Here is a 20,322-nt window from a genome sequence, read left to right on the forward strand (position 1 = left end):
TTAGCCAAACTCTACGAACTAATCTGATACTGTGTGTATTTGCGAGATTATACACGGCGCAAAGTGCAGCACATTTTAGTGACATTTAAAACCGTGATCCTTGATAAAGACAGAGTCTGTGACAGGACAATTAACTAACAAAACAAATGTAAATTTTGACAAAAAAATCAAGAGGAAATAAAGTTAATTTTTTGCTACAAAGGATTTATAAATGTCTTTTTTCTAGATTTTTTCCCAAGTGAGAGTTTTGTGTGCATTTATACACGTAACACAGAGATAACCAATAATTATATATAATAAATTATCCCAAGCATGTGCGAGGGCCAATCAGGATCTAAAAGCAAATCGCTGTTTACTTCACTTCAGACTTTTGTTTAACTGTCTGATCTGTTTACCAAAATTTACCAAAATGTCATATTCATCACTACTTGAATAATTACCAAATGAATTACCAAACTATATCCCCACCAGTTAATAAGACTCTGACATGTTAACTGATATGCTGTAAAATTTCACTGCGTACCTAAGTGCGTGGCTAATTTCATCAACATCGTGGAAATGTCTCAATGGAACCATGGAAAAAATTTACTTACCTGTGTCTGCATTAATTTTGCCCCTTTCACAGATTCATGGAGCCTTTAATGTCACAAATCTCATATCTAAAAAGACCTTTAGAAGGTCAAAGTGCAAAAATCTAATTGTGACTCATCATAAATCTGACCCTATTATTGTCTGGATAGTGTTATGGCTAAGTGAGCAAGCATTTGTGTTATGTCTATGGATGTGTCTGTGTGTGTATTTGTGTGTACCCCTCATGCCATATGTGCCCTGTGCTGATTTACAGTGCTAGGGGCCAGTATACATAAACAAGGCCATGTCTTCATCTGCTACACACATTGGAGAACAGACAGGACACTTCGCCTCATATTTCTGTGTATGTTGGTAGGTTTTTAAATACATGCTGCGTTTCCTTACACGCACACAGTGTTACACCACTGTCACGTCTGTAATGCTAATATATTGCTCAAAGTTCCCTCATTATGGCCCATACTGATCTACAGAGTGCCACCCACAGTCCTATTATTCATATACCATGCACCATGATTCAAATTTGCTGCACTGTAGAGTTTACAGTTCTCACCGAGAGAACTAGGCTTTCAAATTTTATGACAGCTCACAACACTCATAAAAACATTCACCACTCAGGTCTGTGGATTAACCTTGGCCTACTAAGTGTTTTTAAGACTGACATCGTGCTGCTTTACAAAGTGGTGATCAAATTAATAATTCACAAAATGGTGATAAAGGGACAGCTATCGCCACGTCACCTGGCAATTTTGGATGCCATCCACAAAGAATCTCTTATTCTAATATTAATGACATATGTACAATTGAGTACCTTGGTCAAATCTTTGTAAAAGTCACAAAAGAAATCGCAGCAGATCACATTTTTATTACTTTTAACACCAAAACAAGTCCATACTGCATTCAATTGCATGGACAGAGATGCACGAAAGGCACACACATGCCTCTCATGTATATCTGTCAGTTGCTGTTGTGAGAATGTATTTTATTTAAGCATATCCTATTCTAGTTATCTGTGGCCTTAATTCATAGCTAATATTTGTTATTCCAAATCCTACACCATGGAGAGAGAGGCAGAGAGACTCTGCTAATAGCAATAATAACACAAAGTCCTAAATGTTCAAAAGTATTTCTACACTACACTGAGGATGACATCCCATAAGTCGAACAACTCATTTGGACACAGAAAATGCTGAGAATGTGTAGAGTGACTCTGTCAGAGTTAGACCAACGCTAAATGTCTAAAAAAAAAAAAAATCACCCTTGTTCATAAAATGTCCAAAAATGTTAAGGAAGGTAATACAGTTTCTTAAGTGTCATTAAAATCCAGTCCATGGGAGCAGTATTCCTTACATGTATAGACACTACCCAAAGGTTAGTGTCTATCCATGGGAGCAGTATTGCTTACATGTACAGGGTTAGTGTTCTGCCAGGAAAAACCCTGGTGTCCCACGTCTGAAAGGGTCTTTTCTTCTAAACAAACAGTAAGTAAAACATAAGGATATTATAAAAGAAACTTCTTTTAACGAGATGGAGAATTACCCCTTGCTCTCAACTGATTTTTTTTTTCCCCAGACGGTTTATCTCCCACAGACTTTTCCACAGCATTTGAATACATTTGAATTTAAATTGTTATGTGACAATCATTCACTTCTTTCTGCTTTCATTCCTTTAACATTAACATATTTACCTGAATATAGGTGTATGACCAGGCTTGGGTTTATTCCATGAGAAGTGCGAGGGCACCGAGAGGAACTGTTCGGCAGGCCCATCCTTCTTCAAGCTGTGCAAGGCCTCGTCTGAAGGGGAGTCTAGATTAGGAGACATATTTCCCTGGTCATCTAGTCCCAGTTCCCCTTTTCCCGTCTGCATAGTTGTTCTGTCCTGTGAGGTCTTTCTGGTCTTGGAAGGGATGTCTGCCTCTGATGGGCAGCACTGAAATGGTGACATGCCTAAAGAAGGACTGCCAACCCAAGTGTCCTCTGTCACGCTGCCCCTAGGTGAAGGTCCCGGTGTGGGTGTGGGTGAGTGATGGGGAGATAAAGAGCCAGGATAGCAAATATCAGCGCTAGAGTGACGCCTCTTCCCACAGGGTGAGGTGGGACGTGAGGAAGGCCTGGAAGGTGGACGTGGGCTGAGCCAATTCTCATCAGTGACACTGGTGCGTGGCGAGTGGCAGGGCGACTGTCTAGGAGACAAGCTGATGGAGTGGGACTGGTGCACAAATGTGGGCTGGTGGTGCTGCCAGTGGGGCTGCTCCTCCATAACTCCACCTCCACCAGTTTGAGGAGAGGGACAGCCCGGGGAAGTAAGAGGGGAGCCCAGGTTAAAGCGGGCTGCTGCTTCATTCAGCTCTGAGTCAACATCATCATAGACATGTGAAAATGATTCACAAGAGGAGGCATCAGAGAACCAGCTCCTAGATGAGAGGCTGCTGCATGGACTAGGGCTGAGAGAAGAATCCCGGTAGGAGTGATCCAGTGGCAAATACAGGTGGTCTCTGGACAAGGGCCTGTCACTATGGTAGTCCCCATCAGGGCCATTGGCCCTTAGATCCTCCTCGTTAGCATCCATCTCCTGCGGGCAGCTTGGGGAGATGGATGTGATCTGGATACTTGGACACTCAAAGGCCTTTGGTGCCTCCACAGGAGCAGAAGGCAGCATGGGGGAGGTACCATACTTAGAGTCTTGTGTATCATAGCTTGGGGGCTCAGATCCTGGTTTTTGTGTCTGAAGGCGTGAAGTGTTGATGATCGGGGAGTGAGATGCCATGCCATGGCGAGGCAAGCTCATAGACTGGTGGTTAGTGACCACAGACTGGGGCTGGCCCACATTCAGGATATAAAATGATGTGTTGTCATCAGGCTCCAGATCTATGAGAAGAAAGGAAGAGAAGATTAGGATATAGCAGTGTGTCTATTGGGTTTTCCTGTACATGTTCCTGACTACGACTTAACCAGGTCGACCAAACTGACCAAACTCAGACTATAGCACCAAAACTAAAATGTCAAAATTAAAGGAACCAAGACACTGTGAGAATTCTTGAATTCCTGGTCTGTTACATTTAAAAGGAATAAAAAGAGATGCAATGTGTCCACTGGCTGACAATACAGTTATCCTAGTATTAGTAAGTGAATTTAGCCTGCTCCACTCTTGTTTTCAAATAACTATTCACTACAAGGAATACACACAAACCCCTTTTGTGGTCACCCAAATTTTAAAAATGAGGTTATGTGGTAATTTGTGTGGTTGTCTCCTGAGTTTGTGCTTGAGTCCAGTTTCAGGAAATTAGATGTCAGGGTGTTGCTGGGTAGCAGACAGTCATACAGGCATCATTCCAAGAGGGATAACCGATGAACAGCACTACTCAGGAAACAAGTTCACACAACGGTGCGTGCTGTCGGCTGTCATCACAACTAGTGCCGGCAGGCTATTTATACCAAAGGTCATCCGGCACAGCCAGCATATACACACACAAACACACCCACACACAAACAAATAGATGAGAGCCAATTGTGTGCATTGGCACTATTTGGTTAGAGTTTATCAATAAACTTCCATTGCTATGCTCTACTGCTGCCTTTGGAGTACCCCCCAAATCCTCTTAGTGTTTCACATGTGTTGCATTTGCAGAGATGCTGTCACATATAAAAACCTTCACTGGCTTCATTTGCAAAGTTTCTGCTTATGAAACTTCTGTCTTCTAACAGTCAACCAAAAATTACTCAATGACAAGTCTTAGTCAAACAAAGTTTTGAATTGCTGGCTGGATGCAAGACAAAAAAAGACCATACTTAAAACGATGAGACTCAGTCTTAATGTTTAAATTGCTGGTCCTTCTGGTTATTAGATCCTAATTTAGTTTGACAGGCAGGAAAGCCAAAGTCCTGGGTCATTTTGAGAAGACGACCACAAGAATTTGAAATCTAACCTCCGCGCACACATATTAGCATGCATCATTTACCAACCTCAAGCCTGGCTTATCAGTTGAAAGACTAAGCATGGCCCTTCCATCTAATTTTACATGAACAGTCGCAACACTTCTTGTGGCGACACATTCAAAGTCATTACTGCTTTTGCGGGTGCTGCTGGCTTGCTTCATGTGTACTTGTAAAATACATATTTTAAGGGCTTCTTATTACCTGTCAATTACTTGCTTGAAGTAACTTCTACAAGTCAACTATGAAACTTCTTTCCCATGGTCAAAGACAGAAAAGGCAAGTTCAAAACTAAGAACTTCTATAGTACTATATTTTACCACACAAAAAAAAGTTTTACAAAAAGTGCATATTCAATGAAGATGAACAAATTAAAACAATGTAGGCATCATATAACATCAGACTTTCTCTAAAGCCTTCATTCTATTATGAGTACAAGGTCTACTCTAGTGTAAAAGTAAAAACATAAAAAAAAAAAAAAATACAATGATTTACATCACTTAAACTGCAAAACATTCAAATACGACATCAATGAGTAAGCTTAGCTGAAACCACACTGTAGCCTGTACAGGATAAGGTTGTGAAATCATTACAAAACACTTCCCCATATTCCTTGAATGTACCTACCCATCTAAAATACAGCTTTCTTAGATTTGAAACAGGAATCAAGGCTATAACAAAACTTAAATCTTTGTTAAATTGTCAAACACAGATAGAACGACCTTAAATTGGGACTTCTCATAAATATTTCCTCTTTAAGTGATGGACCGATAACAGCGGTATGACAGGTTTGTCAAATCAGATGTCAAGGCCAGTTTTGAAGAAGTTTATAGAAAGCAAAATAATTTTGGAAAGAGAGTATGGATCCATGATTTTGCCTGCCATCTGTGTCCAACAGCAACAAAAGTGGCAGCAGCAGCAGCAAGCCTTTTATTTATAGCTGCTCGGCTTCTCACAGGCCCTGCCTGCTTGTCACAAGACCCAGCAGTGTATCCTCTGACGACAACATCTGACTGACAGAGAGCAAGAGAAGGACAACAGAAAAGAAGAAGAAGAAGAAGAAGGAGGAGGAAGAAGCTGTTCTAATTTGAAAAAGTGTATCCTCTGATTCATTGATAACCTCAACTGTGAAATGACAGAGTACAGAAACTTTAGTGACTGCAGTTTGTTCTTTTGTCTGGGCTGCAAAAATGTTCAACTATGCACAGTAATGATGATTAGTGTAAATACAAAAGTATCTTTGTTTCTTCCAATATCAACTAACACTTGCATATTAAAATATTTATATTTATTCTGACGCTTTTACCTTAGCTTGGAAGACTTGCATGGTCTTTGTGTATGTGGTACTTTTGTGGAATTATGGGTGCATTATTAATGTATGTTACTACTTCTTATTGAACTGCTGCCTATATTGTCCAGGACAATATTGCAGGAGGGTTTTTTATTCTCAAATATCTACACCGCACAATTGTAAAATTACAGAGAAATAGGATAAGGCAGGAGAAGATATATAAATATCAGTGCAATGTAGCACACGGCCTTGTTTAGAGTAGAGTACGATTTGCGTTAACTGTAATAAACAAAAAATGTTTAAAAGAGAAGGACAGGAAAGAAGGTACCAAATGGAAAGAAGAGAATAGTCTAAGAAAAATATACCTTCCTCTTGCTTCTCTGAGGAGGTGCTGTTGCTTAACACCATACAGGCCAGGAAAGCAAAGGAAAATGTAACATTGCACTCAAATAATGTAGTAGTGTTTTCCTGCCATAACAAGAACATAAGCTATCACCACAAATCAGGAAATTAGCTTTTGCAGTCGGTAAGGCTATGCTAAATGCTAAAGGGCTTGGTTATACTAGCAATTGCTAAATTGCTACATAACAGTCATGGAAGTTGTAAACTGACTGCTTATTGTCTTTTGAATCCTCTAGTTCTTTTGTCTGGGTTTTGCAAATAACACAAGCTAATGAACTAATTTTAAAAATAGGGTCAGCCATTTCCAGAGGCTGAATGGTAATCAGCTGCTGTCTTTGTGCTACTCACACAAATTATGAGAAACGGTGTGAACATTGCCACAAAATATGCCCACAAGTCTGACATTATACCAACTTAACCTTTTACTGTGCCCAACTTACTACTACTATACTATTACGTACTGAGTTTTTTGGTTTTTGGTTTTTTGTTAAACTTAGGTCCATGAAGGCTAAGCTTGTTTATTACTATAAAGACAATGGAAGTTATCTGATAAATATAAGGTGACTTTTAAATTAAAAGAATTCTAGCTAAACCCAAGTAGGCAGAAATGCACTTTAATGCTCCCCTAACATAATTTAATTATGTAATACATAAATCATAATCATTAATAATGCAATTATGTTCATCCAAACATAACTGCTTTGTTTGGATCTTGTTTGTATTCAAGATACTTAAAAAAAAAAACACTGTGAGGGAGTCTTGGACTTTCCATTAGGTGTCTGTGTTGGCCTGGTGAAAGTAATGAGAGCAACTTGTCTCTAGAAAAGTCCATGACTCAGTCTCCTCAGATGACAAATGAGAAATCCCTCTGCCAGGTAGTCCTACGGTATCAGTGGTGTAACAGTTCGTTAACTTCAGTTATAGAACTGTTACACCACAGTTGTTCAAAGTTCAAATTTATATCTTTTAATGGTGATTATCATATTAGCTCTTCTCTGTGTTCTATAGTAGCTTATTTATTATTAGATTACAGGTAAAAATTAGGTAAGAAAGTTTATCAACTGTTACACTTCTGTGTATTTTTATCCACCTCAATAGACTGTGAATAAATAAGTAGCAGATGAGGGTCAGATCGGGGGCGACAATGTTACCTGGCTCACAGCCCTTTCCTTGCTTTGAGTTAAGATTAGCCTGCTACCTAAAACCTTCCAGTGCAAGGAAACCGGTGGGCGGTGGGGAACCCCCTTGTCGGAGCCAAACCCCAGTCATTTAAGGGGAGTAGGACAGGGTGGGGCAGGAGAGGACAGGAGAGGAGACCAGAGGAGAAGAGAGGAGCAGGACAGTAGTAGCATTGTTGTTTTATCAATGGCACTGGTTGCAAAGCCTCTACCCTGTTCCTGAAAGCCCTGTGCGTCACAAACTCCTCAAGTGTCCATACATTAGACAGGCAATCTGGTTAAATAAAGATCTCTAAGAGGCTTTGCTGTACCTAAGCTAATAATAGCTCCACCTCACTGGGAGATCTTTCAGTGAAGCATGGAATGGTGGATGTTTTTGACACACCACCAAGGCCACTGTGTTTTTACAGTAACCACAGGGAGCAGCCTGATCCACTGGCAATAGTGGTATTCGCTCCTTGACAGGAAGCTCAACGGGCCTCTGGCTGACCGTCACACTGCATGGGGATTCTCACTTGGGGGATAATCCGCAGAGACTTTGTCCCTCCCGCCTCCTGCTTTCACTGCACACAAAGTGTGTCAGGGTCTTGTGACCAGCAGTGACACACAGGCCCACATTCTCAGAAAGTCTAGTTTACTACAGAGAGAGGGAAGGATTTGTCTCCCCCAGAGAAGATGACAAACTCATTGCTCATTGCTGCAAGTCTCTGCTGGTGCGCCCAAGATCTTTCTCTCGACCTCTCTTTGTGCTTATGTGCAAGTCTATGGGTATAAACGAGTGGGTGGTGTATGAATGTGTGTACGTTCCTGTGTGCCTGTGGTTGTGTCTCTGTGCCTTCCTGTGCTTTTTTGCACTTATTGAATGGGTATATGAGCGATCTTTGCATGTGTTTGTGCGTGTGCACTAATACATATTGTTGTCTTAGGTTACCAACTAGACCCAAAAGCATGTGGTGCTGGAGCAGGAGGGTAATCTAAGCCAGGGTTCCCTTTGTGGTGGGCAAGCAGGTTGATTAGAACAGGCTCTGCTTACATCCCCTGTACAGAGATCTTTGTGTTTTGCCCAGTCTCCTCTTTCAGTTCTCCTCAAGAGCTGCTGATCAATGGACCAGAGCAAGTGTGCCAACATGCCATGAACTGCACCATATACATCAGTGAAATGATCAATTAACATATTTAAAAAGAGTTTAAAAAAAATTTCAACTCTATGTATAGTAAAAAGTAAAAAATCTAAATGTACAAAGCTGAAATATTGTTTTAACCGTTTCCTTTTTTTCTTTCAACATTTTAGACATCTATCAACTATCTATAACACAGATACAGATTATATATCTGATATCAGTCCTTTTTCTACATTTAACCAACATGTAGCACTTCAATGTGTGGGATTTAGTAGGCCTAATTTGCTGTGATACCAAAAACTGAGTTAGCAACTAACTGCAACTTAATGACTGTAACCAGTCGTGAAAAATCAAAACACCTTGTTCAGTTTAGGTGAACAATTTACAATGATTTGGCAACAACTGTTTTATAAATTTTTAAGAAAAATGTAGATTAAAAACATTATTTATATTTTTAACTTCTGGATTCAAACTCATTTTTACTATAATTACCAGAAGAGCTCATAAAAAGTGAATTTAAGGATTTCCTATTGGGTCTTCCAAGAAATCTGCAGTTGGCTGGTTGCCAGCATTTCTAAACACATCGTCTGTGACGCACTTGCACAATCATATTGTCAGGGCTGGTCTATGCCTATGGCTCCAAACCTTTTTGAATGTGTTTGGGCCAAATCTACTAGACATCTCTCTTTGCGTAGGTTGCTGGGTATATGTCCACATAATATTTAGTGAGATGGAGCAAAAGAGAAATGAAGATATTATGAACAATGAGGCAGGCTGGATCTATCTGGAGTCATGAAGTAAAATATACGTATAAAGCATAATATTCAGAAAGGAGTCTCGCTTTAATGTTGCATCAGCAGAGCCGTGCTACTGTCTTATCCTGTAATGTTATGTTAAGATTACATCAAAAAGCCTTCCTTTGCTGTCACAGAAGACTCACCAGCCAGCAGAGGCTTAACAATGGAAGGCTAAGCCAATGTTAACATATGCCGGCAGCTAAATTAAGCTCCTAATTAACAACCTCATGCTGAGATAACATTATGGGATAAACACAGAGTGCCAAGTAACCACCTGAACTAAATACTCACCACAGTACCAAGATCCACCTCAAACACATTGCTAACTGTGTTTGGGGGACATTTATTTAATACTACAAAAAGCTCTCATTAATGGTTAATACTTTGTGTACCTATTAGACTAACTTATAGTGAAATGCTTAATGTAAATTTCATATATAAAACGGATTTACAAACTATAATTAAAAACTGAAGAACTTGAGAAATGCAGTGCTAAAGAAAATTAAACTAGCCAAACAACAAAACTAATTAGCCTGTTGCATGTGCAAATCATAATTATGATATCCAACTATTATTACAAAAAGAACAAAATCAACATAAAACAGTCACAGTACCACATTTTTGTCTTTTTTTTTTATAAAACAGCACACTCCCTTCAAATATGCAGTTGGGGGTTTTGCTCTCACAAAGCATTGATTTGTTCACCAAATAACAGGGAACACAAGCAGGGGTTAAACCATGGTGAGACAGGTTCACTTTACCTTACTGATGTGTTGTTGCAAGACTAACCCTGCTCAGTGTGACAGGAACCACAGGATCACACATTTGATGAAAGTGCTTGGCTGAGGAACCAACAGTGCATCTCAACAGAGTGTGTGGGAGTAAGAGTTAGGCGCCAAGTCAGAAACGCGCCTAAACATGACCACCTTGACCTGACCATAGCATCACAGTACTTCAGCTAGTCTTGGATTGCTGACTTCAGTTAGTGCGGTGAGCTATGCTAGATGATTGCCATTCATCTCCTGTCTTGCATCCTGTACTTGCAGACATCCTCATGTGTCTCAGTTTTTTTATTTACAAATTTAATTAAGTCTTCAGGTGAAGATCTGCAAAATAAACTTTTAAAAATGTAAGCTTAAAGTGTAATATTTGCATGTTTCTGTAGTCAATAAGTAAAATTCAAGTAATTTCAAATAATGTTCTCAATATTGCCAAAAACACACAGTAGCTTTGCCCTAAGTGACCAGTTCTGCATGTAATCACAAGTTTTTGAGTAAAGAGGTTCATCCTTTATCTCAAAATGCATGTTTAAAGTTCCCCTTTAACTTCACTGCTCTAAACAACCAGTTTTTTATGTCTATATACATGTAATCACAAAAGCTTGCTGATGATACAGGCACGTATTGGTTTTCAGTGGAGCAGGAAAGCTAGCTGCATGATGGCCTGCAATAACCCAGAGGAGATAACATCAGAGGCTACTGCTAGCAGGGGTGACATTTAAACAATCTGTCAGAGCTGACTGTGCATGTGCCTGAAAAAGTCAACTAGGGAGAGGGAGCATGAGAGAAAAAGAGCATGGAAGAGGGAGAGAAAAGAACAGAGCAAGCAAGTGAAAGACACACACAGAGAAAAGGAGAAAGCACAGAAGGCATAGTGTGTGAGGAGAAATACTGAGCAGATAGAGATGGAAGAGTTGGCATTAGTACACTACACTAGTACAAGGAACTAAATTCTTCAAAGCCATCTATTTATTTTGTACGTGGTTTGTTTCTGGATTATCCAAACACATTCTTAATCTCAAAAGTGTCTACCTAAACCTGTAGGCCTTGACCCACCTTAACACATAAGTAAATTACACTACTGTAGCAAAAGAACCATTTCTCATTCCCTTTTTTCCTCACACAGATAGAAGAAATGACATGATAAGAGTGGCGTACCCTCAAGGAAAGGGTCCAACAGCTCTGTTTTCGGGAGAGCCTTCCAACATCCATGTTACTCTTTATCATCAGCTTGAAATCAGGCCAAAAAAAAAAAAAAGAGAGAGAGAAAAACTAGCAGGAAATAATCAAGGAGCAAACAGGAAAACAGCAATTTCCCCTTCAAAAAACACAAATGGAAGTGGTTATATATCCAGATAGAAGTCAAAACCTAGAAACACTTCCTTCACATCTTTTTCAAAGCTCTACAAAGTTAAACCTTTTTAAATACCAACCCAAAATTGTGTTTATAGTCATATGCAACCTAAAAAAGACATTTTTCATGTCAAATGAAAATCACCAGATAGAATATTTACACCGCATTGTGTGTCAGTGTGTACCACCACCTTTTAACAGTACTATAATAATTCTTCATATGACAGTGTATACACAATTTATTTTAACATAGCCAGAGCCAAATTGTGCTAAGTAAAAATTTTACTATTGATTTTTGGCCTAAGGCACCAGAGGTTTACATAACAACCCGACAAGTGATTATACTACCACAATCTCGATTCGCAATTGTTAAATTTTGTTTAGCCCATCTGTCAAAGTGCACATGGTCTGCATTCCATAGATCTACATCTAGTAGAGTAAGTATACTCAGCCCATTGGCTGCCTATTGAAAACTTTACCAATACTCCAGAAGTCTTCTTTTTTTGGTTAGCTTCAAGTCATTTTCTCATTTATGGGAAGTGTTCTACTACTGATAAGTTAATAGTTTGATCATCTGGTCTAGACCTGATCATTAAAAACAGGAAGGAGGACTTAGGAGAAACTGAATTAGTAGAGCTTCCATTACCAGACACTGACTGAAATATGGCTTTGAGGGACAGCCTAAAATAAAGTGGGATTTAAACCACCCAAATCCTGATGCAGCAAGCCACACCTCATGACAAAAGCGGACAGTAGAAAGACAGAAAATAAATGAAACTAGATGCTGGAGTACAACAGCTTTCTCTCTGGGGTAATGCAGTCTCCGACATGTTGATACAGTGCAGCCAGCGGTAGCTTCAGTTACACTAAATTTAAACTAGACAGATGCCATACATAGTTGCTCATGCCTCGCCCCAGGAAACAAACGTCTCATTCATCACACAAGGTGCTAGGAACCTCTTAAATCAGTAGGGTTGGGGGGCACCCACGTGGTGATCTTACTCTACATGTTGACTTCACATATGACTGATGTTTGACCTCCATTTTCATAGAGATATTACTGCCTCGAGATTAAAAACTGTCACCAACTGAACAAAATACTTGACTTCCTCAGAAATAATAAAAACTTTGTTTGACCAAAAAGCTTAAAAATTTAAATTAAATATTCAAATATTAAATTATGTCCTAAATAAAAAGTTTCAGGCCCAATAGAAATTAACATAGTAAAGGTGAAAAGGTGCAAACAAAAAATTAACTGGCAAAATTAGCTGATGAACATATTTTAAGCTCAGATGAAACCTTTTTCTCTAAGTTAACCAAAAAATGCAATGCCTCCTTCAGTTATCCAAAGAAAGTTTAATATTATTTCTAACAAATATCATGACACTTTTTATTGTGATGACACCTGTTTGAGTGACTTTTAGTCTAGACAAAAACACACACTCAAAACACACCTGGGCAGAGTCTGGGAGTGCCGGCACACACTCACCTGACATTGTGGCACACAGCATTCTTCCACTTCTCTCCTCCTTAAGATCGCAAAGTGTTTGAGCAGTAAAAAGTTGAAGGCTGGAGGGACAAGAGGGGTTCTCTTGCTCTAAGTACGGACGAGTCACTAGAACCTGCCGCCTGCCCTCTGCCACTCTCTTTGGGAGCTCAAAATAGTCCACCATGAGAGCGATGTAATTTCAGTCTTTCAGTCTTTCCCATGACAAGGACTGAAAGGATCACGCTCTTGGTTCACAGAAGCTCAGCAATGACAACAACACAGATAAGGGCAAAAAAGCTGTCTTCACTAGCTGCTTCCAATCTGATCATTTCATTATGATAAAGATTTGACTTGACATTTCGTCACATTTAAGCATGACACGCACAATCCTACAGGTACGAAACATGTCACAGCCCATTAACAGAACAAACCTGACTAGTCAAAGTGGCTGTGGTGACGGCTGGCATCTGGAGATTTCATTAGCCTAGTTCAGTCTCTCTGATGTCACTGGTGGTCTCTTTCATATCCTGAGAAAGCAGCGAGAGGCTTTAGTTGTCCTGATGGCAGGTCTACTATTCTGTGTGCTGGTATGTCAGCTACCAGCAAACCACAAAAAAAACTTCTTTTAATGTGTAAGACAAGAAAACACACAGAAAAACAGCCAGCACATGTGGAATACAAAAAAAAAGAAACAAAGAAAAGGTTTACGCAAAGTAAACGGTTCGTGATCAGCAGCAGCTAGAGAGTGTGTGCCCCTCTCTCCTTTCATTTCATCCAGCCATCTGAAGCCCACATGGCATGTCTGGGCAGACAGCCAGACACCTCCACACTGGATCTACTACTCTGCCACCCATAAAGGGCACTTCTTCCCTCTGCCTCATATCACCTCTAACACCCAATGAGGCCACCACATAATCATGACCTACATAACCCAATAGTCACCAATATTTTTCTCAATCACCTCACACGACACACTTGGCCACAAAAAGGGTAAGCGGTACTTTTTTTTAAGAAAATTGAGTAAATACTTTACCATACTATAAGATGGGTGGTTTTATTCTTATTCATGAAAAAAATATCAACAATATTATCTAACTACTGACATGCTTACCTTATTAGATGCTATCGATAAAGTATGTTTTAAGTCATTCTGTGAAACCATCAAATGCAAATCTCTTATATGGCCACTTTCAATTATTGCACAATGGCATTTAGTTTTAGGATACAAAGAAAAAAAGTTCTATAACTGACAAGCTGAAAAAATGTCATCTTATTTACCAAGAGACTTATTTCTACTACATTCAGATTCTTTCAAGTGACAAAAGACTCAAGACTCACTTAAAACAGAAAAAATTGAGACATGGTTGAAAATCCTCAGTACAAATTGTATTTGAGCCATTTGTGACCAACAAACGCTTTTGTCAAAGAGTGAAAATCCATCTATCTATACATCAGTTTCCTTCCGCTAATCAAGAGGCACAGTACACCCTGGACAGCACACCAATCTGTCGCATGGCACACTGAAAAATAATGTTGGTATTGAATTAGAACTGGAAAAAGCTTGAGAACTACGTTGGTTAGTTAATTAGTTAATTTTCTAAACTATGGCGATTTAATTCAAGTCTTGAAAATCACAAGACGTGAGATAATAATTGTGTGATGTACTCATTTTCTCGGGCAGTTGGAGGCTCCACAAAAGGATCTTACAAACCAGTAGTTGACATCTTGACGGTTACATCAATCTTTGAACTACAGTTGCGGGCAGGAGTTTGCATACACTTATCATGAGGTTAACGCCATGATAGTTTAACCGAATCATTGTGCAGCAATGTCCAAAAAACAAGATGCACAAGTTTGCACATGGTGCACAAAGTTTGAATTTATTTTGGACTTTCTCTAGCCCACTCAAGCTTAAATATAGATATACAAATATAAAATCACTTAAATGTTTTCATAAGTGGTGCCAAAGGTTCTGTGATGTCTTTTAAGTTATTTTAGTGATCATGATCGAGTAGTTTCAACTGATATACATATTTTTTTGCCAGCATAAAAAGGGTTTGTTTAACAACACTCACTGGGTTAACCAGTACGAAGAACAGAGTCTAAGAACTCTGTGAAGATCTAAGGAGACTGCTAGATTTACACAAGTTGGGAAGTTCTCTTGGAGGCATTTCCAAGCAACTGCAGATTCCAAGATCAGTTCAAACAACTGTACGCAAGTTCAAGTTATTCGGATGTGTCACCACTTTGGCAAGGTTTGGAAGAAGACCCAAACTGTCACCCTCAGATGAGAGGAAACTGTTAGGAACCACCAAGGCTCAAGCCTGTCATGAGCTGGAAATTGCAGGAACAGCAGCAGTCCTCATGGACTGAGAGGGTACCAAACAAGAAAAAAAGTCCCTACTCCAAAATTGATGCCCTCAAGGTCAACTGAAATTTGCTGCCCATAAGCAACATGCTTTCTGGAGAAAGTTTTATGGTCAGATGACACAAAGTTTGAAGTATTTGGCCACACACACACACACACACACACTCAAGATCTTATATCTTATACATATATAAGATAAAATGTTTGCCTAATTTAAAAAAATATATATAATATAAAATATAATAAATATTTCAGTTTCACACAATTATGCAAAACTAAATTATTGCATTACCATTTTATTATTTTGTATTAATTAACACTTAACTAATTTTTTAGCACATATATTTAGATACTGATATTTAGCCAGTATGAACCATTTTATTAATTCTGCAAAATTAAATAAATAGTTTATTAGTTAAATACCGCACCACACAAATTGCTTTAAATCTAGTTTTGTAGTTTATTGTCTTTATTGTAAAGCACAGTGAAGATAGGAAATCGAGGGGGAGAGAGAAGTAAATATCCAGCCCTCCAACATCAAACTGATGACTCAGCAGCTAAAGGCATTTTTTGCCCATGTGCACCCAACCCTTGCCATACGTTTGTCCCTAGACAATGCCTTTCATAATCTTTTTTTTTTATTTTTATTTTTTTAATGAAAGCATTTGTGTATTTGTTTTCTTCACAAATAAAATACTTGTTTAGCCTCTATTATAAAGCAAGACTCAATCTCTAGTTAAGCTGCTTCACGGAGGGAATTGTTCTTTTATTCAGCCGCATGTAATCGGGGAAAACCCTTACAGTAAGTGTGCCCAATGCCTTTGAATAGAACTGTGGAATATTTCACCTCAAAGAAATGACAGTTTCCTGAGCAACAAGAAAACAGAGAGAGCAGGAGACAGACACTCAAACAAGCAGACAAAGAGTAGCAGAACAAAAAAAAGACAGATGGAGAGGTGTGGTAAACATTACCACACCATTACATAGAATTTTAATCATATTCACATACATACAAGCAAGCAAACCAGTTAGGCTGAAAGTTACGTACACATTTACAGGTCAGCTTCATGTATGAATAAGATCAAAACTGCGATGCTCAGATTTGTCAGAAACCTGAGCATCTTTGGTTCACAGCTTATTATGCAGCTGCTAAAACATATATAGAAAATATGATGCTATTGCTTTATTTTTATTTTGGAAGACCTTTACCACTCCTATTTAAAACACTTAGATAAAAGATCTGAAGAATTAACTGTACAATCACAAGTGACGAGTAACAATACAATATTCGCACTAATGGTTCCTTGAGTTTTTATAAAAACAAGCCCTAACTTGAGCTTTGGCTTGCAAGTGTGCAACTCCCTGTTACTGTGGCTGAGTGATACAGTTATACACTCAAGTTATTAATTTGGACAAGCACCCCTCCTTACAACCCTCGCCCCCCCAACCCCATTTTTGGCCAAGTCACACAGTCCAGACCAGATTAAAACCACTTGCACAGTGGTGCTTTTATTCCTACGCTTATTCCAAATGCAGTTTTTCCCCTCACACCATCTCCAAATCGAACTCCCCCCATTTTTTCCCCCCAAATCAAAGGAAAAATGTATTTAAGACTGCACGAGCCAAACCCTCATGAACTCGTTACTTTGCCCAAGTTTCAGGCTGAACTCAAATGTGCAAACACAACAGAAAAAGCAGAAAAACATAAATTAGCAGGTTTCTAGCCATCTCATAACCTTATTACATCACTTGCCCTACCTGTAAACCTCCACTTTATACGTAAATGTCCTTTTATTAACCGTATAAGTAATCCAAACTCAAAACGACATCAGCATGTGTCACTACACAAGTGCCAAAGCAGTTTTTAGCAATATCAGATCCCACCTTTGTTGGTATGTGTTTTGCTTTTTAGTTTATTTAATATTTTATTCTTCTCAAGCTTCTGTAATTATTTAAAAATCCACAAATTGGGAGTTCCTTCTGGTCAGCATTGGTAAAAGCATTATTCTCTCTTTGCTAGTGGCGCGACACCCTCTTGCCAGTTTCCCGCAGCTAGCGGATCCTTGAAATCTTTTCTGGTACTTTGCTGCCTCAACCAAAAACAGCCAAATATACAAATGGAAAAATCTGCTCTTCTGAATTCCACTAGAGTACAGAAAACAACTACCGAGGGGCACAAAATGAAAATATGCAATAATCAGGCAATTTATTGTCTCAGTATATTTAGTATAATTCCCATTTTACTTGTGACCTGTATATCTTAATATTTAGCAAATTTTGCAAGATAGTCATCAACTACTATGCACTACTTCAAAGCCAAAATATTCTCTGCTGATAGAAATCAAAGGTAGCTTGTCAGGTTTATTTCCTCTTTTTTGTGGCAATAATAAGACAATAATACAAGCTGTACTATTAGATAATAAGCTTTTCAGTTGACCCATGAGTAATGTACACCCAAAAGTTTAAATTAATCACAAATGTCTGTCCCACCAGAAAGAAATTAATTCCATGTACAATTATTTTCATTATTTTCTACTGCTAATCAATACAATTATGATAATGTGTAATTTATTACTAATGAATAAGGCCACTACATGAGCAATTTAGTTCACTGCTTCTCTATGGGATATTTATGTCCAAGAAAGTTGGATGAAAGAAAAAAAAAAGGTGTCCTCCAAGATTTGTGCTTTTTGTTAGGCATTACCTTTGCAAGCAGTGGTAAGAGAAAGAGAGTGAGGACAATGTCACGCCACAAAGGTTTTTGTTTAGATTCAAATCCAAAGAATGCACTGGACACACCTGAGATCACAAGACTATTGTTTTTAACTTTCTTTTTTACCTTGCCCTGGATGTAAAAATCACATGAGGAAAAAGGAGCATTTTAAGAAAATGTCCTTAAATACTAACAGCATGAAGCATCAATTTAAAAAAAAAAAAAAAAAAGATCTAACATTTGTGACAACAACAACAGCTATGATGTATAACCCACAAACAGCAAACTAATTGATACGCCATGAGTGTGAAAATTTCCCCGAAGCTTCGTCTTGCAACCTGTTAAACATGTGACAAAGTTGCAGACTTTCACATATTTAAATTTGCATGTATTAGCTAGGGGCTTATTTCAAAATATTTTTACTCCCAGAGGCCCAGTATGAAATCACGTTTGTACCAAACAGGAAAACATAAGTAGTCTCCATGCCATGAGGTGATAAACGGTCCAAACAAAGTTCTTCCTGGAATTTGTCAAGTTACAAAGCTGAGGGCCACCTCACCTCTGTGCATGCCCTGTCTGCAAAAATTTATCTGCAAAGGTAGTGTTTGTATTGACTAGAGTTTGTCCCAAACTGAAAATAAATTTTAAAATATAAAAGTTCTTATTTTTACAACTTCTTTAGAATTTCTTTGTAAATTACAAATCTGTATGAGTTTCAAATAATTACTTTAGGTCTTTGAAGCACACTAAGTGGACAACATCACGTCTTTGCACTTTGTATTTTAAAATATTAATTACTGATCATGCATGTGACTAAATTAAATCAACAACAATAATAAAAAGTATTTCATAATGATTGTTTGCATCAAAGCAAGATACAGTCAGTTATTTTTCTGGATAAGCTTGCACCCCCTTCTCATTTTATCTGTAAACAATGAGTTAATAAAAGTTTTGACAACATTACCATGTGCTACTTTTGCAGATATGTACCTAGTGACATTCAAGGTGTATGACTCTCTCAGTTATACTTCACTTAAAACATAGGAACTAATCTATAAGGCTCCCCCAGCCACCCCAGATTTCGGAGGCGGTTAACAGTTCACAGACTGTCTGTTGCAAAAAGAAAATGTAGGAGACATTTGCAAGTTCAAACTTTCGCTGTTAAATCAACCAAGGGCAATAAGAGCACTCCTGCTAACCTGCTATGTTAGCATGACAAGCTAATGACAGCTGGTGGTGTGTTCACGAGCTTGGTATAGAAAAGGCATGTAATATTTGAAAAGCTCCATTTGAGAGAGAAAAAGCATTACAGCTTATATGGTATGAGACTGCAGCTGAAAGACGGCGGGCTAACTGAAAGTAGCAGTAGATACTGACTAACTTATGTTACACGACAAGTGCCTTAAGTTTACTACTAGTATAAAACATGCCACTGGGAACAGTGGAAACCCACTGACCTGCGGGGCCTAACGGCTGCTGCTGCCCTTCCTCTCCGAATATCAGTCTGAAGTCCAGCTCCTCATTCCCGGGGCAGTTTGCAGTAGTCATCGGGTTTGACAGCTCGGGTTTTACCCCGCCACTCGACCGTCGACCGCTGGAGCAATTTACGCTATATCCTAAAGTGTCACAACATTTACCGACTGCCACGGCGGACGCCAAACTTCAACTTTTTGTTCATTGAAATCGCGAGCTTTCGGAACCCGTATTTCTTCCCCCCACCCCCCGCCTCCTCCTTCGTGTGACAAATCCAAAAAAAAAAAAAAAAAATGCAGGTCGCTGTTCTCCTCTTCCTCCCCGGCAGTTAACGAGTGCAATTCTGGCTTCAACTTCAGAGAAAGTCGGCTGCCCCCCTCCGTCTCTACTCGTCTCACTACTTCTCTCTGTCTCCCGACCTTTCGTCAGCGCCAAAGAAGCGTTTCCCCGCGTTTAATGTTCGCCGTGGAACCGATGAACTGTCACAATAAAGTCACCGTTCATCTACCGTTCTCTCTGTTTCCCTCTCTCTCCTCCTATCTGTTCTTGTATCTCTCCACGGAGGTCCTATCCCAACTTTTACTAACCCCGCGTGACAAGGCAGTTCCAGCGGTGACGTCAGCAGACACAACACAACACAGGGCACGCGCACGCAAGCACACACATACACACATCTCCTTGGCTGCTATGGGCTTAATAAATAGGTTTGAAATTACTAACCTGCTTGAAATACCGAAAATATATTGCTATTTTTAATTTATATTTCTTCTTTGTTTACAGTTCTCTTTGCTCTTTGTTTTTGGTGAGATCTACTTATACATGTGCTGCCTTTTAA

General features: G+C 39.0%; 1 protein-coding gene across 1 annotated transcript in view; it reads right to left on the minus strand.

The window, feature by feature from the left end:
• The window catches only part of nfatc3a (nuclear factor of activated T cells 3a), a 58,947-nt gene extending 38,849 nt beyond the window's left edge, over nt 1–20,098 (minus strand). The window contains exons 1-2 of the mRNA XM_003437617.4: nt 19,472–20,098; nt 2,276–3,458 (exon numbers count right to left, since the gene is read on the minus strand). Coding sequence (XP_003437665.1) covers nt 2,276–3,458; nt 19,472–19,562 — 1,274 coding nt within the window. The 5' untranslated portion in view covers nt 19,563–20,098. The remainder of the gene's footprint in view (nt 1–2,275; nt 3,459–19,471) is intronic.
• Nucleotides 20,099–20,322: the final 224 nt, after the last annotated feature.

The sequence above is a fragment of the Oreochromis niloticus genome, linkage group LG1 (assembly GCF_001858045.2).
Source record: "Oreochromis niloticus isolate F11D_XX linkage group LG1, O_niloticus_UMD_NMBU, whole genome shotgun sequence".
Taxonomy (NCBI): Eukaryota; Metazoa; Chordata; class Actinopteri; order Cichliformes; family Cichlidae; genus Oreochromis; species Oreochromis niloticus.